Source organism: Bidens hawaiensis, unplaced genomic scaffold, assembly GCF_021521415.1.
Source record: "Bidens hawaiensis isolate Kalapana, Puna unplaced genomic scaffold, B.hawaiensis_p1.1 tig00023806_1, whole genome shotgun sequence".
Lineage (NCBI taxonomy): Eukaryota > Viridiplantae > Streptophyta > Magnoliopsida > Asterales > Asteraceae > Bidens > Bidens hawaiensis.
Genome location: NW_027493740.1, coordinates 160,401 through 184,882, shown reverse-complemented (window position 1 = coordinate 184,882; position 24,482 = coordinate 160,401). Strand labels below are relative to the sequence as shown.

Genomic DNA, 24,482 nt, shown 5'->3' with positions numbered 1-24,482 from the left:
ATTTGCTTGTAACTAGAATGGGTTTTGAAAAAAAAAAGAAGAGAACTAAGGTGTTAGATCATTCATACTAATAGAAATCAATCCTCTTATAATGGTGACTGATATTTAAAGAAACAAAAAACATAAAACCCACCAAAATTACCTAAACCAATTGGTGTGACTTTGTAAAAGAGTTTCTTACAAATAAAAGAAACCCACCAAAAAGTTTTACAACTCATATCAAAACCAGACATCAAACATCTATGATAGCATTATTATAAGCCAGTTTATGTTTTAGAATGAATTAACTGTTCTTAATACTAAATAGAAACATTAAAGTAAGTTAGAGATAAAATGTAAATCAACTTTAAAGTTCAACATGCTTTAGACAGGGGTGATAATGCCTATGTATTCATCACTTATAATCCTCCTTTATTATCCGATTGAATTCAAGTCTTTTATATGAGTTTTAGTACCAATTTATCAAATTAGTTGATGAAATTTATTTCTTAAACAACTTATATAGGTCCCGCAACTAACAAAGAGATTCTAGCAAAGCTTGTCTTGAAGCGTATGCTTTTGATTTTCAATTAGAGCATCCACTACCGTATAATCAAAGCCATCTCCAATATGTTTACAATGGGGTGTTTGTTGTTGAAGGAGTGAACAAGTTGTATTAAAATAGGTGTTATGTTTGTCGAGATATAGCTCAAGTCTTGTCAGATGTTTATGGGTTTTGTTTACTTGTGGGTGTATTGTTAAGTTATTTGTATCAATGCCTTGATGAACTAATTTTAAGATGCATTTTGGTTTATTAAAATGAAAGTTTGTTTTAATATGTATTTTGGTTGATTATAATGAAAGTTCGGTCATTCTATACAGTTATTAAGATCATGACCAAGCGAATATATGTCATTCAGCACGAAATAGCTCAGAGGGGGTAAATTAGTCATTCTACATAGTCATTCAGATGCCGAACCAAACAACACTTACTGGTTTCAGTACTTATTGGCTCAGATCCTCTTAATCATTTAGATCTCTTAATCATTCAGCACTTACCAAACAGCCCATAAGTATGACCCGATTCAGTCTGGGACAACCATGACCTGGTTTGGTCTACTTTTATCCATGTTTCCATGACAACCCTTGCAACGAGCTTATTTGGACCAAAACCCAAGTCTATTATGACTTGGAAGTATTGAGTCGGAATCATATCTCTATTAACGAAAAGCTAAAGTAACCTTGAAGGTTTTAGTTTTTAAAATTTGTCATGAAGGTTTCAACGTTTGGAGTTTTTACCTAAAATAGGTTGAGTGAAAAAATTATCAATATAGGTGATTTGAAAAGTATTTATCAAAATAAATAAAGTTACTTTTTTCTTACTCATTATCCTATTGAATACATTTACTTATTAAAAATAAAAATGCCAAATATATTAGAATCTTAAAGTATAAGATTAAGTGGCTGGTATTTATAAATATATATTTTTTAATTTTTCATAATTTTGGTCATATCGTAACAATTAAAAAAAAAATAGCTATACGTGTTTAAAATATTTTTTCAAACTATGAATTTTAATTTTTACTTATTTCAAAAGCATATTAAAATAAGTTATATAAAATCTTTTTTTTCTTATACATAGTTTAGCCATATGTAATCACGTACACGTAGCTGTTATATTATGTTCTAATATATAAATATCAAATTACTGTTATAATATATTTTAAAAGAAAAGGTTAATATAAATAATATAGGTGATTTTCTTACCATTTCGATGTTTGCTGAAAACACAATTATATTCAAAATATATTATTTTGTAAGTTATACGAGTTTCGGTACCGCACATGCACCTTCACGAAGTATCGAACCGGTTCCGACCGAACAATGTCAGCACATGTATCGGTATCTTTTTGGGTATATTACGATTTTATTTTTGTGAATTTTTCAAGATTCTTTATTTTAGGTATTTAGAAAAATAAACAATTTTTTTTCAAAAAAATATTCTTTGACAACTGTTTTCTATAAAATAAAACCTAAATTTTTAAATTTTGTTAACATATTTTTTTTATTCTTTTTTGGTGTTACGATATTCCTAAACTAAAGAAAACATTTAAATACTAGATTATTTAAAAATGATCTAAAAACAACTATTTTTAATCATAAATAATAAGTAATTAATATTTATATGTTTGAGAATAACACATTGTTAAAATGACGAGCAAGAAAAAGAGAATTAAGTTTGTTTAAAAATGTTTTTTTAAAGAAAGTTTATTTTCTAAATTTCTAATTAAAAAAATTTATTTAACCTTATTAAGTTTTTTTAGTATGAAATATTTGTATTCAATAAGCTTATGAGTGAGAAAAAATAAATTTTACCTATTTTAGTACCCAGACGCAATCGGAGCCTAAAAAGCTGCTTCTGAATCTATAGAACTGCGATCCAGGTAACAAATCAAATCAAATCAAATCAAATGGTATGTTCAATTTCATTCTAAACCCTAGTTATTATTCATTATTCGTTGATGCTTGCATGTTTAAACTTCACAACTTTAACTCCTTGATGATGATACAATGACAACTAATGCCTTTTCAAAGAATAATTAACACAACTTAAACCTAAATTATAACTTTACATAATCTTACTATATATCACATTAGAAACTGCACTTCTTTTCTTATTCATTAAGTTGTTATGTTTACCATGAAACGAGCTTCGATTCGTCCTAAAATTCATGTATAGGTTTTTATTTCTGTACTAATTAGATAAGTTCTTGCATATATTGTATCTTTGTTGACTAAAGACAGTAACTTGAAACAATACTTGTAATATAAGTATATACACACATGTATTTTTGTCGTAACATGGATCGTTGTTAATGGTGTTATAATTCTTGATGTCAATAGAATTTTCTTGCACTATGTGCAAGTGGATACTACGACGGCACCATTTTCCACAGAAACATAAAGGGATTTATGATCCAAGGCGGAGATCCCACGGGGACCGGAAAAGGAGGGACGAGTATTTGGGGCAAAAAGTTCAATGACGAGATACGCGAGTCTCTCAAGGTATAATATAGTACGCATGCAAGATCTACTACTTAAAAGTGTGCTATGTTTGTTTTACCAATGGTTGTTTTTGGCATTTTTAGCATAATGCGAGAGGTGTGCTATCAATGGCTAATAGCGGGCCTAACACAAACGGGAGCCAGTTCTTCATTACTTATGCTAAACAACCGCATCTCAATGGAGCATATGCTATCTTTGGCAAAGTCATTCATGGTTTTGAGGTCCTTGATCTCATGGAAAAGGTATATTCGCTTAGTTATTTCTGTGCATACCAATTCAGTTACTCTTTTTGTCTCTTGCATTCTATGATTATTGCTACACTTTCTGTTTTGTGATGCCCAACTAACATTTTGTGTTATTTTTGTTGGAAATTTGAAGTTCAAATTTGCATACCTACTTTTTGCTATGGCCTACCGCTTTATTGTGCTTTTCTTCACCAGTTTTGCTTATTATCATTGTTTAGGGTCATGTGTGAATGTGACATTTAACTGAGTTTCGTTATCTCATAGAACAATGTGGTAGATCAAAAGTTGCAAATTTTATGATATATATGGCGCATTTATTTACTTTATCAGCGGAATTAGAAGCTGCGTACAAGTATACAACTTTTCACTAGGGGTGTTGTTTGTGCATGTTAATTGGACTTCAGGCTTTTCGGGTATGATATTGCATTGAATAACAGATCTGTTTTTACAATTCAGGTTCGGGCTGTTTGGTTGTCTGGTATTCCTGGTTTGGGTTACGTTATGGGTGGTTCAGGTTATGGGTAGATTTGTTATAAGACCAATCCATATTAACAAATACAGATCGGTATCAAAAACCCTAACTTCCCATGACGGCGTAACCCGATCCGAGGATACTCAACAACCTGAATAACTGAATTGCAATACGGACCAGTTATTGGATGCACAAAACTTCCAAATATCCGATTCGAACTACCCAAAGTTAGGTTAGTATACCCAAACAACACCTATGATTTTCACAAGCATGAAGCTTATATATTATGGATGTGGATCTCGTTAGATAATTGTGGATGCTTTGATATATTATGTATATTGAAAATACACTGATTTATGCATTATATAAATTGGTTTTTGTTCTTTTGCGCAGACTCCAAACTCAGGAGCTGGGGACCGGCCACTGGCAGAGATTAGGATTAATCAGGTAACAATTCATGCGAACCCGCTAGCTGGCTAGTATTTGTGTGATATCCTAACCTGCAAATTCACAATTATGGTCTTGAAACCAGTTCATTTGTAATGATAAGATATCAAGAACTAAACTCTAAATTGTAGTACTTGGAAGTTTACATGCTACTTATATTCTAATAAGTCTTGGTCTTGAAAGATGATTTGTTTCATCTCACTCTTACCTGTTTACTTGAGAATTTGGTTGATTTGAGTTGTATGTATCATCAATGGTCAAAGTGTCAAATAAGTATATTTGATAGCTCGTAAAAATGGAAGTTAAATGTGTTAAGAGTCATTTGGGTTATAAGCTTCACTTGGGATTAGGAAGGGATTTCCAATTTGTTTAATCATACTCCCATACAGTATAAACATGCATAAACCCTAAGTTTACTAGCAATTAAGCATTTGTAGCTTACAAACTAACCGAAAAACGACTGAGATGAAGGGATTACATTACGATAGCGAAAATTCTATCATCCGTGATCACAACGAAATGATTGAAAACCCCACAGCTCACTCATCAACAAATGGTAACAAAAATTTGGCTTAGATAAGCCTATTGGACCATCGTGGCTACAACAGGGGTTGCGAGAAGAGAGCCTCGCACTTGCCGTTCTAAGATTCTTCCATGCCAAACAACGATCCCAACTACAGTTTCAACAACCTCTTGGACATGTAAAGAACTTAATCAAAATCACCCCCTCTTAGTAAACGATAGTTATATGCCGACGACGCAGGAACAATAAAAGGGTACACCGGTGCAAAACACGAAGAACAAAACAACATGAAAGACTTTTTTTCTCTCTCTTTCTCACCATATAAACACAAGGTGGAGTCAGTGGAGAGAATGGATAACACGTAACAAACGAGTTATGCATAACTTAGTTGTACCACATGCTTTACGAATTGTAAAAGTATACAGGGAATTTTGTGAGTAGCACCGATATTTACAAATAGAAATTATAATTTGTTATTTAAATAATTAAAAATCATTAAAAATATATTTCTAAAAGTAAGATTGAAAAAATAAGTTTTACATTTCTTCTGTTTGACATCATGGGTTCGAATCCCGGTATCCCACTCATGCGTCATATTTTCGGGTTTAAGTCCAAGTAAATTAAATATCACGACATCAAACCAACTAAAGCTTTTAAGGGGTTTAGCCAGTGGTTATCGTTAAAAATAAATAAAAAGTGAAAATGAGGGGATTTTTGATACATGGCACCACGTCAACGATTTTTATTTGAAGGATGCAGTGGTGCTATAGGCCAAAAATCACACTCCCTGTTTTATAATTATTTTCATCACACAAATCGCTATTTTGTCACTATGTTATTGCCCAAAATCCATCCCCCTTGTCGCCCGCATGGTCTTACATGTGAGTTCGTATTCGTAAACCCCAAATTACTTGCAGACTTTACTAACTGTAACAGTAGCGTCTCCTTCACACTTCATTCAATAATTATGGCGCTAAAACCACCACACTCATAACTTATTTTCTTTCTTTCTTTCTTCAGCATCTCCCGCCATGGCTACCAATGGAGACGATAATAACAACATCCAAGTAACCCCTATTTCCTCTAAACCAAGCCCTAACCCTAACCCTAACATTAGCCCCGCCGATTCGTCCAACAAATCACCCAGTCCTCATGACTTCATACTCTCCGTCGCTTCAAAGCTCGCGTCTCAGCCGTTGCAGTACTCCGATCCCGATGTTTGGGCCGTACTCACTGCCATCTCTACTAAAGCTCGCCAACGCCGTCAGGTTTAACCTAATAATTATAATTCTATATCTAACCAATTGTGTATACGAGAGTTTATTTGACCAAAGTCAACGTGCATTGGTTGAACGTTAAATTAGTGACTTGTTTTGTTTAGGTTTCATAAGTTTAATATGCTTCTGACTAGCCGAATAGTAGCCGATACGCGGTTTGTAACTAATTGAGTACAAGTGTCAGTGTGACACTGATAATGATTAACACAAACACGAAAGCAATAAACGATAACACACGAGGATTTAACGTGTTTCTGTCTAAACTGAGCATCTTATTAGCCAAACAGTAGCCGATACGTGGTTTGTAACCAATTGTGTATTAAGTGATACTGATAATGATATTGATTAAGCGTCAGGTTTAACTATATATCTCATTCTGTAACCAATTAAGTAACATCATTCTTCAATTTGTAATCAATTGAGTATAAGTGACAATGTGACACTGATAATGATATTTACTAACTCACTAACCGTCAGGTTTAACTATATATCTCATTCTGTAACCAATTGGGTGATATCGTTCTTCAATTGTAACCAATTGTGTATAGGTTTGTGATTAGAGGAGTTGATTTGACACATAAGTTTTTTAGATTTAATAAATTTGTGTTTAGTTTAATGAAGTGACACTGATGGTGGAATTGATAATTAGGGAACTGATATGCTTCTGACTAGTGATGAGCTTCTCATTTCGCCGAACAGTAGCTGATATGTGGTTTGTAACCAATTGTGTATAAGTGACACTGATAATGATATATTGATATTGATTAATTAACTGTCAGGTCGGTTTAACCATATATCTCATTCTGTAACCAGTTAAGTAATATTGTTCTTCAATTTGTAACCAATTGTGTATAGGCTTGTGATTAGTGGAGTTAATTTAACACAGAAGTTGTTTAGATTTAATATATTTGTGTTTAGTTTAATGAAGTGACACTGATAATGGTATTGATAAAGTAGGGAATAAATATGCTTCTGACTAGTGGTGAGCTTTTCATTTAGCCGAACGGTAGCTGATAGTCTGATATGCGGTATTGCGGTTTTTAACCAATTTTGTATAAGTGACAGTGCGACACTGATAATGATATTGGTTAACCGTGAGGTTTAACCACATATCTCATTCTGTAACCAGTTAAGTATTATCATTTTTCAATTTGTAACCAATTGTGTATAGATTTGTGAATAGGAGAGTTAATTTGACATAGAAGTTGTTTAGATTTAATAAATTTGTGTTTAGTTTAATGAAGTGACACTGATAACGGTATTGATAACGTAGGGAATAAGTATGCTTCTGACTGGTGATGAGTTTCTTATTTAGCCAAACAGTAGCTGATACGCGGTTTGTAACCAATTTTGTATAAGTGATGGTATGGCATTGAAAATGATATTGATTACACATGAGGTTTAACCATATATCTCATTCTGTAACTAGTTGAGTAATATCATTTTGTAATTTGTAACCAATTGTCTATTGGCTTCAGGATTGTGATTAGGAGAGTTAATTTGACACAGAAGTTAACAGCACTGGTTGAACATTAAATTAATTAGTGACTACTTTTGTTTAAATTTACTAAATTAGTGTTTAGTTTAATGAAGTGGCGCTGATGATAGTATTGATAAGCAGGGAATAAATATGCTTCTGACTAATGAAGAGCATCTCATTGGCCGAACAGTAGCAGATACACGGTTCCAGATTTTATCAAACCAAATCAGTCAGCAACATTGCAAGATATATAGGAAGAATGTTGCTAAAGAAGATGAACAGGGTCAATCCAGAGTCTATTATTGTGGCTACTTAAAAGACACCAGGTTGTTGTCTTTTAAATAAATGGAGCTTGTTTGATACGCTTTGGGGAATTGGATGTGAGTTGTTTTTGACTTGTTTAACTTTTTGCAGCACAAATGGAACGTATCTCAATTGGGAGAAGTTGAATAAAAACAGTCCCGAGTCTAAACTACATCATGGAGATATCATATCGTTTGCAGCACCTCCTCAACATGGTCAATTTAGTTGCATTTTTTGTTTTTTTTCTTCTGTGTTGTTGGTGCTTTATTTGAAGTAGTCATTTTATCATGGCTACAGATCTTTCTTTTGCATTTGTGTTCCGAGAAGTTCTTAAAGCTAATTCAGGGCCAGATAGCCTGCCTCTAAAAAGAAAAGCAGGTATGTAACTGTAATTCCTTAGGTCTTTCTTGCTTGATTCCTTGTACCAACATGGCAAAATATTAATTGTCATCTCTCTTTTTACTAATTTATAACTAGTGTAGTACACTAAAACTATCCCCTTTTATTCTCAAGCATCTTGTTATTTTTGAAGATGTACACACACATACACATTTCTGAAATGACTTTCTTTGTGATGCAAAGATGAGTTTGGCTCCGAAACCAAGAGGCTAAAAGGAATTGGCATTGGTGCTTCTGAAGGTCCTCTTTCCCTAGATGACTTTCGAAGTCTTCAACGGTCAAACACGGTATTTTTATTTTTAATTTGTAAATTATCATTGCTAGAATAGATAATCTTGACTTATTACTTCTAATTCACATGTAGGAACTAAGGAAGCAATTGGAAGATCATGTTGCAACCATTGAGCAATTACGTAATGAACACCGTGCAGCCATTGAGCTTCATGAAGTTGTATGTTTTGCTTCAGCATACTCATTGGGTCTATATGTTATCCAACTCACATGATCTGCATGCATGCGTTTTCTGTGGGTTGTATTTGGGTCAGGTGGCAACTGATTTCTCTCTTTATTTTCAGGAAAAGAAAAACCTAAGGGAGTCCATTTCAAAAACTTACGTAGATGAGCTCCAGGAGATACGTAATCAATTTGAAGCAAAACAGAAGGAATTAGTTGAAGTTAATAAATTAAATTCTGAACAAAAACATGCTATGGTGGACCTCAATGAAAGACTTAATGCCTCCATTCAGTCCTGTACTGAAGCAAATGAAATAATGCGTAGGTGAGTCGAAAATTTGTGGTTTAAGATTTAGTAAAATGCTGATAGTAGACTCCTTTCAGGATAAAAAGAACGCTTTACTCTTATAAGATGGCTTCGGGGGTTGCTATTCATGTTTCTTAGCCCTAAAAGTCTTATTATTGTAATTCTCTTGTAAGACAAGCTGAATCAACCATTATCTTGTTGATCTAATGAGGTTATATATTGCATAATATACATAAAAAGTGTAGATGCTACATAGATTTGGAGAATATATCAAACCTTTTATTTTATTTTGTAGCCAGAGCGCATCTATAGCTGAACTCAAGGCTCTTCTAGATGAAGAGAGAGAACAGAGGAAAGAGGATAGAGAAAAGGCCATAGCAAACCTGACAGCCACAGTACAGAGGGTTAAATCAGAAGCTCAGGAGGAATTGAAACTGCTTTCAGATGCTGCTCTTAGACGAGAAAATGAACAGCAAGAAATTATAAATAAGCTTCAGGTTTGAGAACTGTTTTCTCTGATGACGGATCCTTTGTTTTTATTTCTCTCAACAGAATGTAAAGAGTGTGGATGCTTATATTTACAGGAATCAGAGAAAGAAAGGTGCTCATTGGTGGAAACTTTGCGATTCAAATTGGTAAATATGCATAACTTTCTTGTACTATAATGTCGGCATATATTTACTATTTTTTCACACACTTTATAGTTCATCATTACTTGATGTTAAAACAGGAAGACACTAGGCAGAAACTGGTTAGTTCTGATAATAAGGTCCGCCAGCTCGAATCCCAGCTTTCTCAAGAGCAACGAGTTTCTTTCATTGCTAAAAAAGTATGATTATTACTGCTTCTAAGATATAAGTTGTCTTACAGTTTCGTGTTGTATGTTTTATTTCCTGTATATAAAGTGGTTTATCATTGTACATTCTGCAATTATGCACTTGCAGAAGGTACAAGAACTTGAGCAAGACACTAGCAGACTGAGAAAAGAACTCGAGAGTGAAAAGGTAGGGATCTCTGTACATTGTATTCTCATCATCTTTATCAGGTGTTTTTTTCCTTCTGTACCTCTGATAACACCATTAAAAATATAAAGTGAGAGTCCCTTATATGTTTTCTATGTGAACCAAATTCACATAGTGAAACTAACCAAGTGATCTTCTAGCTTTATTTTTGTTATCAATCGTGTTAAATTTGTAACTTTTGATCGAATGAAAAGCAGGGCCGCCCATAAAGGGGGGCAGGGTGGCCGACCACCCTCAGCCCAACATCCCGCTAGGCCCGGATTTTTTTAAATTTATATATTATATATTTTTATATAAACAAATATGTAATTTTAATCTTTAAACTCAATTACACACCTACTAGCTTGGTGTAGTGGCAAGGTGTATCACCCTCAACCAAAAGGTTGGGGGTTCTAGTCTCATTTGAGACATAAATTTTTTTTGAACAACCCAAATCATAACCAAGTAAGCCCATTTAAAAATTTAAATGCTTAAAAAAAACCTTTTACTTAAGGTTCAAGATTTTATTTCGCCTTTGGCCCAAAAAATTTTTAACACATCTCAGAGACGGCCTGGCCCTGATGAAAAGTTGTGGGGGCAAATTATGTGCAACTCATGCTAAGTTTCTCTGGTTCAAAGCCTTGAACTGAGGTTTCTTCTTTGCGTTTAGCAGGCAGCTAGGGAAGAAGCATGGGCTAAGGTTTCTTCTCTTGAACTCGAGATCAATGCTGCAATGCGAGATCTTGAATATGAAAAACGCAGGCTAAAAGCCTCCCGAGAAAGAATAATGCTTCGGTAAGAATAATAATTCTGATTGCAGTTATTTAGCTTAGCTTATGAGTTTTTGAAGTGTTATATTACATGGTATGCAGGGAAACTCAGCTCCGGGCGTTCTATTCAACGACAGAGGAGATCTCCAGTTTATTTGCAAAGCAACAGGAACAATTAAAGGCGATGCAGAGAACACTAGAAGATGAAGAGAATTATGAAAACATATCAGTTGATATTAACCCCAATATTGATAACATGGATCAAATAGATTCTCACCACCAAAACAAAGAAGCAATTGGGTCTCAATGCAGTGGCGGCGCGAAGGCGGCTGATTCAAGCACTTCCACCAAGAAACAGCGCGGAAATCAAGCAGAGACATCGAGTGATGAAGCTAGTGTAACCGAGAAGCATGAATGTGATACCCGAAACCAAGAAACTTGTGAAGAAACACAAGAAGCAGAGTTCCCCTGTTTTGGCCCTAGCGGTAAGGGTGCGTTTGGTTCTGATATCGAGGGCGGCAATGCGGCGGCAATGGAAACTGAACAAGTTCACGAAACCGAAACTCAAAATCTCGACTTGAATAAATTAGCTGATGATACAATGGTAGTTGATGAGGAAGAAGAAAGGGCTAACATCAATGGCGGTGAGAATGTTATTAACCAATCAAAGGACCCAATTGAAGAAGACACAGAAGCCGGAGACACCATTAGAACAGATGACCTTTTGGCTTCTGAAGTTGCTGGTAGTTGGGCTTGTGAGACCGCCCCTTCATGTCACGGGGAGAATGATTCGCCAGGAAATGTCGGTTCTGATAAGGGCGGCACTCGTGGCGCTGGGGTTTTGCATGATTCTGCTAGTGTAGCAGCCGAGAGTCAAACTGGTGTTGGAAGGAACCCTGAGCATGAAGCGGTTACTAAGATGATAGGGATTATTGAACCGGAAATGAAGGGCCAATTTGTCGGTGTTACAGAGAGTGACAGTGAGAAAGGTGTGGCCTCTAACTCTGATACACAGGATTGCACCCAAGGTGATGACGAATCTGATGAGGAGAATGAGGGTCATCATAATCCGTCAAATAATGATAATAAGGCGGCTGAAACAATGGATGAAGATGATGACGATGGCGACGAAGCAACCCAGCAAGATTCGGGGTAAAACCGCATCAAATGGATTCATCTATGGCATGGTAAGATTGCAAGTCCTTGAAAAGGCCGTTAAATTGGACAGGTCTACTTATGAATGGTTTCGATCTGTTTTCTAGCGGGTCAAATGAATAAATTCTAAAAAAGGTAAGACTAAAAGGAAACGTGTCAAACTAGTCCTTAGTCGGGTAGGAAGGTGTAAATTCATTTATCTTGTCTTAGATCAACTATGTATTTACCAAAATAATTAAATTTTATTTATGGTAAATATGATGTAAACCGAAGAGAGGTTTAGGTGCAATGTACTTTTTCTTTTTTTTTTTAAGTCTGATTATGCACTGTTTTATTAAATTTGAGTTATTAGTCACTCCATACCCTTGTGTTTTCTTTGTAGTTTGTAGCTCTAAGTATTTAAATATGAAAGCCAATGGAAATCCAAATTTTAGGATCACATACATATAGATAACGACATCAGAAAAGAACAATTTTAATTGGATTTATATGCATCTCTTATTCTCTTGTATTAAAAAAGTGCTATTGGTTGGTCTCCAATCTATTCATGTGCATATCGATAGCGACATGAGGAGATAATAATATATAGCACAAGATATCATCTAAATATAGTTGGTGCTAACGTATTATTACTAATTGGTATAATTGAGGAAGTTGGTGTGACAAAGTGGTATTTATTAGTTTATATGATGTTTGTATATATTATTTTGGTTTTGTATTTCAGTAATGATGTTGGTGTAGTCGGATGGTTGTGCCATTGCATTATTGGGTTGTCAGTGGTTTGGGACTAAGGTTCGAATCGCTGGAATCATTGGATGGTTGTGTCATTGCATTGTAACCGGTACATCAAAATTACTAATAATAACAAATGAGAATTTTGGTGCCGCAAAGTGGTCCAAAAGTGTATAACTGGTTCACCAAAATCACTAATAATGACAAATGAGAACTTTGGTGTCGCAAAGTCGCGACTGGGCTAGTTGCGGCACACTATTGGTTCTTGGCATTTTGTTTTTTGTTTCTTGGCCTTGGCCATGGGCACCTTGGCTTTCCTTAGCTGTGCCTTGGCATGTTGTTTTTTAGTCTCGGTTGCGTAACGAACGTAATGAAAACCGACAGGATGTCATTTTTTTGTTTTAGTTATGGTACCGTACTTTTTTTTGTTTTTGTTCATGCAGACCTTTTGCCCTTCGTTTTAGCTTTGTTATCGTTACAAAGGTAACGAAAACCGACCGAATGTCAATTTTTTTTTGATTTTTTTCATTTTAGTTCCAGTAATGAAAGTGTCGCAAACCAACCGAATTTGCGTAGATTCACCGCCTCAACGGTCGGGACTGACAATGCTCGGGTTTTACCGACGGATGTTACCTTATTGGTCCACTCAAGTTTACTATTTTATTTTTGTTTTGTTTTATTTACGCTTTTTGTTCCGACACCATAATGCTTGTAACCGAAACCGACCATGTTTGGGTTTTACCATCCTGAGTTTTATCGACTACCCGGCGCGCTAAGCTCTAGTTATTAACATTTTAGTTAAAAATCCACAAACAACTCACATCATTGAAACATCATAAATATGATATATTATGAATGCTGATGGATTAGTTAAAGGTTATTGAATATTTGTAGGAGTATAAATATGTAAAGCAGAAGTATAAAAGGACTATATTATTATTATTATTATTATGTTGTTGTGTTTGGAGGTGAAATAAAAGCATGTGTACTGCACTGTATATTGATGGCCTGTCTGGTCTTCATTTCATTTTCCCCCCCATTCTCCCACCGCAAAAGTGGGCCCCACTGAACTCAAAATCAACCACACCCTTCTCAATAAAGTTAAAGTGATTGTTTATTATTATTAACAATTTTGATAATGAAATTGAAGTGAAGTGAAGTGAAGTGAAGTGAAGTGAAGTGAAGAGCAATGGCTTCTTCGTATAGAAGAGGAACGGTGAAAACAGATCGTACTCCTCCCTCCAATAATAATCTCAGAACCTCTTCTTCCTTCAAATCCAACAACTCTAATGTTCGTCGTAGCAGCTCCGGTGCCGGTCTTAAGGATTCTGATGATTCCGGTGAGCTTTATCTAATTCTGTCTCATTATCATTAGTGTAGCTTTCTGCCGATCTCACGCTTTTAGATTTGTTCATTTATAGTTAGGTTTACTTTACTTTACAACTTGTGAATTCATTGTGATCTATTTAATTTACAGCCAGCTGTTAGAATGAATTATGATTCCAACATTGTTAAAGAATCAGTTTTACCATTGTGTATCTATAACATCCATACCGATACCGAAAACATGAAAGAGTACCAGTGCCACTGCGGTACCGGTATTCTAGTAAAAAAATGCGCATCCCTAAAAAATGTGTTTAGGGCTGAGCACGATTCAGTTCGGTTCGGTTATTAGGTGAAACCGAAACCAAAGTCATCGGTTTTTGGATATACAAACCGTTCAGTTATAGTTGGTTTTTTTTTTTCAATTATGTGTAGACATTGCAAAAAATTTTTAAAAATGAAGATGATTTTAAGCTTGTGTTAGAGTACCACAAATATATTGAATACGAAAAACAAAAATATGCGTGTGTTACGTGGAACCATACGAATACAAAGTTGCTAGAGTAGTAGATTTTAAAATTTAACCAAGTTCTTAATAAAAAACACTAAAAGTTTAGTCCTAATCTTCATTCATCATCTTGTTCATCTTCAAAGTTTAGTCATAGTCTTCATAATTTTCATCACCATCAATTGGTTCGGTTTTCTTTTCAGTTTTTTAATTAAAAATGGAAAACTGAACCGAAACCGAAAATTCGGTTTTTCAAATAAACAAAAAATTAACAGTCGGTTTTGGTTTTTTCAGTTAATTCAGTTGTCTGCTCACCCCTAACTGTGTTATTGGTTAGCATTAGTGCGCTTGTTTAGGAGTTGTGAGATCAATAGATCAAGTTTGCTTCTAGAGAATGATTCCACATGTTGAAAAATAGTGTTATGGTATGACTACTACAGTGGTTTTTTAATGATATGGTAGCATTCTGGACTATATCTAAGCTGCTGGTGAGAGTCTAGGACCCAAGTAAGACTAACCTTTTCATAGGATGAGAATGAACGACACGCTAAATATGTGCAATATTCTTATTGTACTTTTATCTAAATTTTTCAATGATTTCATGTTGTTTGGTTGATTGATCACCGAATGCCATACTAGTCCCCTGCACCTATAACCCATCTTCTTATATATATATATATATATATATATATATATATATATTATTTTGTACAATCATGTTTGTCGTTTTAGATTTTGTAAGTGGTGATTTTGATCTTGCACTCTAGACTAGGTATTTTAGTGTATTAGTAGTTAATACTTAATAGCTTGCAGGCTGAAGAGTGAAGTCTGAATCTGATTGCTGCTGTTAGTAACAATTGTGAATATCTTGAGTTTGAGGGCTATATTGACGCGCATTGTCTAGAACTAAACCTAAGATAAGATATTTCAATTATCAGAGCATACAGAGTAACAGAAACTCACAAGTCACACTTGATAATAATCTGTAATAAACTGGACCAAAGAGCTTAAAACTTCCTAATTTGCTGATAATGTTAGAATTATGTTGGTGAAAGATGTAGTACCCCCAAAGTTTTGCTGATCGGATTCTTTAGATGGTCTGAATCCTAATGCAGCATCAATGAAGCACACATGCATTGGTGTTGATGCTAACTTATTTGTATTGGTACTGGTATGCAACACATGTCATGGTCTATAGAGGTAAACTTTCTACACTAATGCATGTGTGCTTTGTTGGTGCTGCAATATTTTATCTCCACTGCCAAAAAATTTAACATCAACAAGTCCAAAATCCCATCCTATTTGGGGTAGGCTAACCCACCAACAACAAATCACATTGAAATTAAAACTAATATATTGAATTTGTGATGCAGTTTCTGGTCGAGTTCGAGTTGCTGTCAGATTAAGACCTCAAAGTTCTGAGGAGATGGTGGCAGATGCTGATTTTGCTGACTGTGTGGAATTGCAACCAGAGGTGTGAGAATGCTACTTCTTATAACTTAGAATTTAATGAACATATAACTATATTTTTCCAATTAGCGTTAAGTTAATCATGTGATTAGTGATTAATCACCGAAACTTATTGATCCATCTCAGTTTAAAAGGTTGAAACTTCGGAAAAACAATTGGGATTCAGATACGTATGAATTTGATGAAGTGCTAACTGAATCTGCATCCCAGAAGCGTGTTTATGAAGTTGTTGCAAAACCTGTGGTTGAGGTGGGTGATGTTTCATTACCTTTTTCTGTTCGTTTACTCGTAGTTCAATGGCAAAGCCTATACTTGAGCTGATAATATTTAATTATGCATTTCAGAGTGTTCTGGACGGGTACAATGGGACAATAATGGCATATGGTCAAACAGGAACAGGGAAGACTTTTACTTTAGGACGATTGGGTGATGAAGACACATCGGCACGTGGAATCATGGTCCGTGCAATGGAGGATATACTAGCTAATATATCTCGGGATTCTGATTCAGTCATGATCTCATACTTGCAGGTACATATGTCCTTACACATAAAATGCATTAATGAATTAAGTTTCTATTCTAGTCTCTAGATAAAATTCTTCATTGAAATGCTGTAGCTTTACATGGAGACAATCCAAGACCTATTAAATCCAACAAATGATAACATTTCAATTGTTGAAGATCCCAAAACTGGTGATGTGTCTGTACCAGCAGCCACTCTGGTAGATATACGAACCCACCATGATTTTATGGAATTGTTGCGGTTGGGAGAAGCACATCGAGTTGCTGCTAACACAAAACTTAACACCGAGTCTTCTCGTAGTCATGCTATTTTAATGGTAAGTTGCTTACTAGTTTTCTGATTTTAATATCCGATTTAAAGTTGGTAGCTTGACACCATACTTTTTTGATGAAATTCTTCAGGTGCACATTAAGAGGTCTGTAACAGAGATGGTATCAGAGATTGTAACTGAAAATGACCATTCCCTTCACATGAGCAAAAATTCTAAGCCACCTGTTATTCGAAAAGGCAAATTAGTTGTTGTAGATCTTGCAGGCTCTGAACGTGCTCACAAGTCAGGTGTATAGGCATAAATTGTTTTAAACAATCTGTTATAAGATTCTGTTAAGGTGTTAATTTTATATAGTTATAATCTTACACTAGGTATTTATTTTCAGGAAGTGAGGGACACACATTAGAGGAAGCAAAATCTATAAATCTTTCTTTAAGTGCATTAGGAAAATGCATAAATGCTCTTGCAGAGAATAGTCCTCATGTACCTGTAAGAGATTCTAAGCTGACGAGGCTGCTTAAAGATTCATTTGGAGGTCAGTTCTTTAGAACATTAGCAACTTATTATTTTTTATTACTTCTATAGCTTATATTGAAGCAACATATGTTTGAAATGATTACACACCCTTGTAGATGGTGGTGTCAACATCACATAATCATGAGTTGCTTGTACATGGTATTTGCAGGTACTGCAAGAACATCATTGATTGTAACTGTGGGCCCATCTCCACGACATCGTGCAGAAACTACAAGTACTATTTTGTTTGGACAAAGGGTGAGCAACCTAGGTTTTGACGGTCTAAAAATTCGGAAAACAAATAATTGTATATGTTTTATGGTCATTATTTTCTGTATAAAGTTGACCATTTTCTGAAACAATTACCATAATCCATAGAGCAGAATCTCATGCATCATTTATAGGGCTCAGTTGTTTATAAATGGTGTTTTAAGTGTCATTTTTGTTCCATCTCAGGCAATGAAGGTTGAGAACATGTTGAAAATAAAGGAGGAGTTTGATTACAGAAGTTTGTGTAAAAGACTTGAGACACAGATTGACAAACTCATTGCCGAAAATGAAAGACAGCAGAAAGCATTTGAGTATGAAATTGAAAGGACAACAATAGAAGCACAACAGCGTATATCTGAGGCTGAAAATAATTATGCTGAAGCTTTGGAGGTTAGTTTAGAGATTTGTGATTGTAATGCAACTTTTTTCTCTACAATACATGCCTTCAAAGTTCCAATAGTTGTTATAAATTAGGCAAACTGCACAAATATAAATAACTTTTCTTGATTTTAACATCCAATTCTACAATAGGCATAAAATAGAAACCAACTTACATTTATCACCAATTTTAGCAACCAAGTTACATTATGCCACAAAAAGTTGTTTACCTCTATTAATGCACACAGTTAAACCAGTTCCAATAGTTGTTATAAATTAGGCAAACTGCACAAATATAAATAACTTTTCTTGATTTTAACATCCAATTCTACAATAGGCATAAAATAGAAACCAACTTACATTTATCACCAATTTTAGCAACCAAGTTACATTATGCCACAAAAAGTTGTTTACCTCTATTAATGCACACAGTTAAACCAGGAACGTGGCATTTTTTGTTGATATTTAAAAGGTGCTGACATGGCATCTTATATTCTTTTGTGTATATGTATATGCAACTTGGCATCTGATTTGACAGTTTATAATTATTTTCAAATTAAAATTTTCTTCAGAACAAGATAACTCTTCAGAACAAGTTCTATTCTTTTTTGAGCCGTTTGCTCCTATAGATTTGCATGCTTCACTCAGTGTGAGGCTTTTGGTTGAACTTTCATACCCCTATGCATTTTTGCTAAGCCTAGAATGTTTTATGTTCTTGTAGACAGGGAAAATGAAATGCCAGATGGACTACATGGAATCTATTAAAAAGCTAGAGGAGAAGTGGATGAGCAACCATTCAAAACATGGAACCAATGGCTTCATTAACGGTCATGGTGGAGAGGTATAAACTATCAAGCCTGAAATTCTATATAAATTAAAGATATTTCACAAGTGTCATCCATAGAATCACCATTCTACAAAATTTAAGTTCCATACAGTTAAAAATGTGTTCTTGATTATGTTTTATATGAGTACAAGATGATTATGCTGCAAAATTCAAATTCTATTTTCCCATCATATATATCACAGTATTCTTTCATCACTCACTCCCCTAAATTAACAGGTTAATGAAGATGTTACAGAATTAAAAATAAAGCTTCAGAAGGAAATTGCTTTACAAAAACGAGCTGAAGAGGAGATCCAAAATCTTAAGAACTCACAAGTTCACCCTTCAGAGGTCTGTATTTTTTTTTAATATCAAGCTAGAATAAGTGTTATCAGTATTTAAGATTTTGACTAAATTTTTGAATACTGGAATATGTATTACATTACATATTATCCTCATAACTAGGCAGGTGTGGATGCTGATGTTATAAAGCTTCAAAATTTATTGGATGAAGAAATTCGTCAAAAACAGAAACTTGAGGAAGAAGTTTTAATGTTGCAAAGCAGATTGACGCAACTGACTCTCAGTTCTGGTCAGGTAGAAAGCTTGATGTGTATACACATTATAACTTTGATGATTCTTTGTGTCACGATGTATCTACTAGTCACTTTAAATATGCATTACAAAAGGAGGTGAACATTTGGGTCGTTTTTTGTTTTAGCCAAGATGCTCGCAGCTTGATAATCAAAGCAATGGAGACAGAACGTCAATAGCTAATCTTCATGAACATGGTATGCAGAATTTGCCATTAATGCTATAAAGTGGTTTATATTTTTCTAATATGGTTCTCTCAATCAAATTATAAAGTTGGATTGCAAAAGATCCTGTGTTTGCTAGAGTCAGAAGATCTTAATGTTCGTTTGCATGCAGTTAAGGTGGTGGCCAACCTAGCAGCTGAAGGTTATTGTTTCCTAAAACCCTATTATCAAGCGCATATCTTCTTTTTAAGTCTGATAGATTATTTCTAAAGCTGTTAAAAGTGAAAAATGTAATGTGCAGATAGTAATCAGGAAAGAATAGTTGAAGCTGGTGGTCTGTCATCACTGTTGGATCTCCTTACAAGCAGAAGCTTTGATGAAACAATTTGCAGAATAGCAGCTGGTGCTATTGCAAATCTTGCAATGAATGGTCTATATCTCTCTATACATGTACACACGTACATACATACACGCTTCCATGTTGTTTTTGGTAATCTTTATTGATATTTTATGCAGAAGCTAATCAAGAACTTATAATGGCTCAAGGTGGGATTAGCCTGTTGGCGATGACTGCAGCTGATGCTGAGGATCCACAGACTCTACGAATGGTATCTGGAGCTATTGCCAATCTATGTGGAAATGGTACTTACTATTTTTCATTTTTATATACTACTTCTGATAGTTTCTTTGTTAGTTTACACAATTACATGATTGCCCCAACCAATTCCTCTCTAATTGGCTCTGATATTTACGAAAGCTGGTAACATATTGTCTATGTATTGGATTTCAGATAAACTACAGACACGGTTGCGATCAGAAGGTGGAATCAAGGCCTTGCTAGGGATGGTTAGGTCAAGACATCCAGACGTTCTTTCTCAAGTAGCACGCGGAGTTGCAAATTTTGCAAAATGCGAGTCCCGAACTTCTCGCAAAGGTATTTTATGTGCGCGTGTGCATGTGTATGTTTTAACTTAATATAGTTCAAATACAGTTGTAGTTTTCAAACGGCATCTTTTAAAGGGAAGTTTTGTAAATTTTCTGTGTTAGGAAACAAGAACACCCGATCTATGTTGATAGAAGACGGGGCACTTCCATGGATCGTGCAAAATGCCAACAACGACGCATCAATCATAAGACGGCACATCGAGCTTGCACTTTGTCATTTAGCACAACACGGTAAGTATTTCATTTCGTTGCAATCTGAATTATATGATAGATGATTAATAAACAGACAACATTATTTGTGATCTCAGAAGTAAATGCAAAAGACATGGTAAGTGGAGGTGCGTTGTGGGAGCTAGTTCGTATCTCACGTGATTGCTCCCGAGAGGACATACGTGCTCTTGCTCGCCGTACGTTGACTAATAGTAAAATCTTTTCGTCTGAATTGAGGCGCTCACGAGTAGAAATCTAAACTCTCAATCATATTTTTGTAACATACGTCGGCGGTGTGTGACCGTTCTACGTACAGCGTTGTCTAGGACAGCAGACACCTGCATTATATGTCTGTAATTAATTTGTTAGTAATATATTTTTCACTCTAAAACTTAGGAGAGATTAATTTATCACACACTTTAAATGTGAGGTTCATTAACCTCGTTTGTGAAATAAAACCTCAAATGTGAAAGTGACTACGGTTAAGGCATGGAATCTTCATGAAACTTTTCATTCTCATAGTGGTGGATTTCCTTCTTAATGGTGTTTCTAGGTGAGTCAGGCTTGAAGCGTCCAAATCAATATGGATGTTTGACATTTCATCTTAGAAGAGCTCACTCGAGTACTGGGGTGATTTCAAAAGCTTTTAAAAAAAGTGAGTGACTCAATCATGAAAGTGAAGGCTTTCAACACATAATGCCACTTGCAGGTATTTAGCATGCCACAATTCATACATAGCCCATCAAAATTGAATTTCTTATGTAATTCAAAAACACGACATCCATACTCAGAAGGCATTAGTCAAACTACTTGATTGAATAATTATAAATAATCAAGTAATACGACAATTCAAAATTGGGGTTGTTCTTTAATTGGACCATACATTGTTGACTTCAATTTTAAAAGCATTAGGTACTCACTTGAGAATTTACACCCTTAATAGGTAACTTGATGCCTTCAATTATGTTGACTGCTATAAAGAGCATTTGATCCAACGGTGATAGAGTAAAATCTTGCTATTTCAAGTGGTGAGGATAGGGTGTTCACGGTTCTGTTTCAAACCGTGAAACTGTCCAAACCGTTCATCGGTTTGGTTTCGTGGTTGGTTTTTTTCCGTTACTTTCGGCTGGTTGGTTTTAAAAGTTTTAAACCGTAGCGAACGTTTGGTTTACGGTTTATATCAAAAACCGGTCGTATGAAAACAGACTGGATGTGAGATTTAATTACCATATATATATATATATAGAGGAGGGATTTTTTGAGATCCATGTTGAGTTTTAAGAACTTAAGAACTCCATTCTAGTCCACACATTTAATTAAATAGATTGGAATATGTGGTTGAGATTAAATCTGTCAAAAAAGTCAAAGTAGGAGAGAGAATAAAGATGTAACTGATTATACTAACTTTTACGTCTGTTACACATGTGTAAAAAGTCGACTCGGTGCGTAAAAAATTCTGTAATTTTTTTTACGTCTATGTAACCTACATATATTACGCATGTGTAAAAAAAATTCGAAAAAAAAATCTTTACACTGAGTTTTTAAAACTCAAAGGGGTTCTCATTTGAAATCTCCCATATATATATATATATAACTATTTAAATTAGCTTACTTAAAATTTGAAGTGAACACTAGGCTAATTTATGAAATGTTAAGTAAAACCGTTTTATTTTGCAAATTGTTTAAAATGAATTGGCCATTAATTATTATGTTATTTTGTTCAAACATGCAAGACTTCTTTTTTATTTATGTTGAAATGAATTTTTAAACATACGAACCACTAATGTTTGATTGGTTAAAAAATCACATCACGTAATAAATTTTTAATATTTAATTATTTACTGGAAACCAGTAAGTCGGCTTTCACCTTTAAAAAATTATAATTTTAAAACCGTGAAACCAAACTAGAACCAAATCGCTTATAACGGTTCGGTTTTAAATTTCAACGGTTTGGTTTCAGTTTTTGATAATAAAAAACTGTTGACAACGGTTTAGTTACAGTTTGACCCAAAAACCATCAAAAGTGGATCGTGAACACCTCTAGGTGAGGATTTCATGGTTGTAAAAAAAAATTGTATAATTTCAGAGTAGAATTAAATAGTGAATGAGTTGTTATACAAAAATAGCAACCAATAAGAGAGAGATGCATAATCCATTTAGGCATCACTAGGCAACTCTGAAGTGTAAGCACATACCTCATACAACCTTGGAATACGCTTAGAAACCTTTGTAGCCGTACGTTGATATTTAGGTGCCTCTGAAACCTAAGTGCAAAACCCTTAGCACCTAAGTGCAAAACCCTACAGCATTGAAATACCCTTAGCACCTTTGTAGCCTATACAATGATACTTAGGCACCTTGATTTGTAGCATAAATCTATTTATCTTAGCCTATTTTTGTAAAATGTTTAATCCACTTCACTAGTTCATTTGGCTATTTTGATCATTTCCCTTCAATATTATGCATGTGTGTAGGTGAACATTTTTTGTTTGCATGTATACATGTATATATATCAACATGGAATAGTTATCACTATGTATACAACCTGAGCCGAGGTCCGCTCATGCTCGAGTTTTTTTGTAAATGAGATGATCAGCGATAGGTACGTCTTGGCTAATTATGAACAAATCATCACTCGACCAAGTTTCTCGAGTGGGTTTCAATCTTCCAACTATTTGAACAAAATATATATAGTTATCTTAATTACCAACAAAGAATAAAGCTCCTACTTTAAACTTTTATTAACAGGTCATGTAACTAATTTTTTTTAATGTCTCATGTAATTAATTAATATAGGGAGAAGAAGATTAATGGAAAAGTATAGGGAGAAGAAGCGTGATCTACATATGGTGTTTATTGACCTAGAAAAGGCCTACGACAGTGTGCCACGACAGGTGCTCTGGGAGTGCTTGGAGGGTAGAAGAGTGCCCAGGAAATACATAGAGATAATTATGGATATGTATACCAGGAGTGAAACAAGTGTCCGTGCGCCAGTGGGGGATACTGATTTCTTTCCTGTAGAGGTAGGTCTTCACCAGGGGTCAGCGTTGAGCCCGTTTCTTTTTGCAGTAGTCTTGGATGAGTTGTCAAAGTCGATTCAAGGGACTCTCCCGTGGTGCATGATGTTCGCAGACGATATTGTGTTACTTGCTGAGAAAAAACAAGATCTAAACATGAGGCTTGAGGAGTGGCGAACAACCTTAGAGACAAAAGGTTTAAAGATTAGCCGATCTAAGACGGAGTACCTACATTGTGATTTTGGTGAGATAAACGACAGTGAAGACGCACACATCACAATTGAAGGGCAGGTGGTCCCGCAGGTAACGAAGTTCAAGTATTTAGGATCATTTGTACAGAGCGATGGGGAATTAGACAGTGATGTGACCCACCGAGTTCAGGTAGGATGGTGTAGATGGAAAGCAGCCACAGGTATATTATGCGACAAGAGTTTCCCGACTAATCTGAAGGGAAAATTCTATAGGGTGGCAGTTAGACCTGCAATGCTATATGGAACAGATTGTTGGGCCATCAAGAAGGCACAAGTGCGGAAGATGGAGGTAGCAGAAATGAGAATGCTACGTTGGATGTGTGGGCACACAAGGCTAGACAGAATAAGAAACGTTGTGCTTCGCGAGAGATTAGGGGTGGCGAACATAGCAGACAAGATAAGAGAGTGGAGATTGAGATGGTTTGGACATGTAAAGAGAAGACAGACGACGAATCCTGTTAGATCCGTAGAAAACATTACTATAGAGGGGAGGAGGGGTAGAGGACGACCGAAATTGACTTGGGATGAGAGGATTAAGCATGATTTGATAGACCTAAACCTCTCCGAGGACATGGTTGAGGATAGGAATTCGTGGAGAAGTAGAATT

General features: G+C 35.1%; 3 protein-coding genes across 5 annotated transcripts; all 3 read left to right on the top strand.

Moving 5' to 3' along the window:
- The first annotated feature begins 2,862 nt into the window (after positions 1-2,862).
- On the top strand, positions 2,863-4,251 carry LOC143568082 (peptidyl-prolyl cis-trans isomerase CYP18-1-like). The gene is made up of 3 exons (XM_077054317.1): positions 2,863-3,045; positions 3,129-3,287; positions 4,156-4,251. Exons 1-3 carry the CDS (start codon positions 2,953-2,955, stop codon positions 4,240-4,242), a joined length of 339 nt encoding a protein of 112 aa, XP_076910432.1. The 5' UTR covers positions 2,863-2,952; the 3' UTR covers positions 4,243-4,251.
- Positions 4,252-5,761: 1,510 nt separating this feature from the next.
- Positions 5,762-11,939, top strand: LOC143568085 (uncharacterized). 3 transcript variants are annotated; one of them, XM_077054322.1, is made up of 13 exons: positions 5,762-6,000; positions 7,631-7,815; positions 7,904-8,007; positions 8,090-8,170; positions 8,375-8,478; positions 8,556-8,642; positions 8,767-8,969; positions 9,247-9,448; positions 9,536-9,586; positions 9,682-9,780; positions 9,896-9,955; positions 10,626-10,747; positions 10,825-11,939. In XM_077054322.1, exons 1-13 carry the CDS (start codon positions 5,764-5,766, stop codon positions 11,876-11,878), a joined length of 2,589 nt encoding a protein of 862 aa, XP_076910437.1. In that variant the 5' UTR covers positions 5,762-5,763; the 3' UTR covers positions 11,879-11,939. The 3 variants fall into 3 exon arrangements, with proteins under 3 accessions (XP_076910437.1, XP_076910436.1, XP_076910438.1); XM_077054321.1 differs by having other exon boundaries at positions 10,623-10,747; XM_077054323.1 differs by lacking the exon at positions 8,090-8,170 and having other exon boundaries at positions 10,623-10,747.
- Positions 11,940-13,855: 1,916 nt separating this feature from the next.
- On the top strand, positions 13,856-20,866 carry LOC143568089 (kinesin-like protein KIN-UA). Its single transcript, XM_077054327.1, has 19 exons — positions 13,856-13,949; positions 15,814-15,914; positions 16,037-16,159; positions 16,255-16,440; positions 16,528-16,749; positions 16,835-16,991; positions 17,090-17,239; positions 17,390-17,478; positions 17,677-17,880; positions 18,590-18,709; positions 18,932-19,045; positions 19,160-19,291; positions 19,416-19,485; positions 19,562-19,654; positions 19,754-19,882; positions 19,969-20,094; positions 20,243-20,386; positions 20,500-20,628; positions 20,706-20,866. Exons 2-19 carry the CDS (start codon positions 15,867-15,869, stop codon positions 20,864-20,866), a joined length of 2,397 nt encoding a protein of 798 aa, XP_076910442.1. The 5' UTR covers positions 13,856-13,949; positions 15,814-15,866.
- The last annotated feature ends 3,616 nt before the right edge of the window (positions 20,867-24,482 follow it).

Excerpts from the sequence above, each read along its gene's own strand:
- LOC143568085 (XM_077054321.1), top strand. The coding sequence starts at position 5,764 with ATGGCTACCAATGGAGACGATAATAACAACATCCAAGTAACCCCTATT. Across the intron at positions 6,001-7,630 it reads AAGCTCGCCAACGCCGTCAG|GGAATAAATATGCTTCTGAC; the intron begins GTTTAACCTAAT and ends ATTGATAAGCAG. Across the intron at positions 9,781-9,895 it reads TTTCTTTCATTGCTAAAAAA|AAGGTACAAGAACTTGAGCA; the intron begins GTATGATTATTA and ends ATGCACTTGCAG.
- LOC143568082 (XM_077054317.1), top strand. The coding sequence starts at position 2,953 with ATGATCCAAGGCGGAGATCCCACGGGGACCGGAAAAGGAGGGACGAGT. Across the intron at positions 3,046-3,128 it reads AGATACGCGAGTCTCTCAAG|CATAATGCGAGAGGTGTGCT; the intron begins GTATAATATAGT and ends TGGCATTTTTAG. Across the intron at positions 3,288-4,155 it reads TCCTTGATCTCATGGAAAAG|ACTCCAAACTCAGGAGCTGG; the intron begins GTATATTCGCTT and ends TCTTTTGCGCAG.
- LOC143568089 (XM_077054327.1), top strand. The coding sequence starts at position 15,867 with ATGGTGGCAGATGCTGATTTTGCTGACTGTGTGGAATTGCAACCAGAG. Across the intron at positions 16,992-17,089 it reads TGAACGTGCTCACAAGTCAG|GAAGTGAGGGACACACATTA; the intron begins GTGTATAGGCAT and ends ATTTATTTTCAG. Across the intron at positions 19,292-19,415 it reads TGACTCTCAGTTCTGGTCAG|CCAAGATGCTCGCAGCTTGA; the intron begins GTAGAAAGCTTG and ends TTTTTGTTTTAG.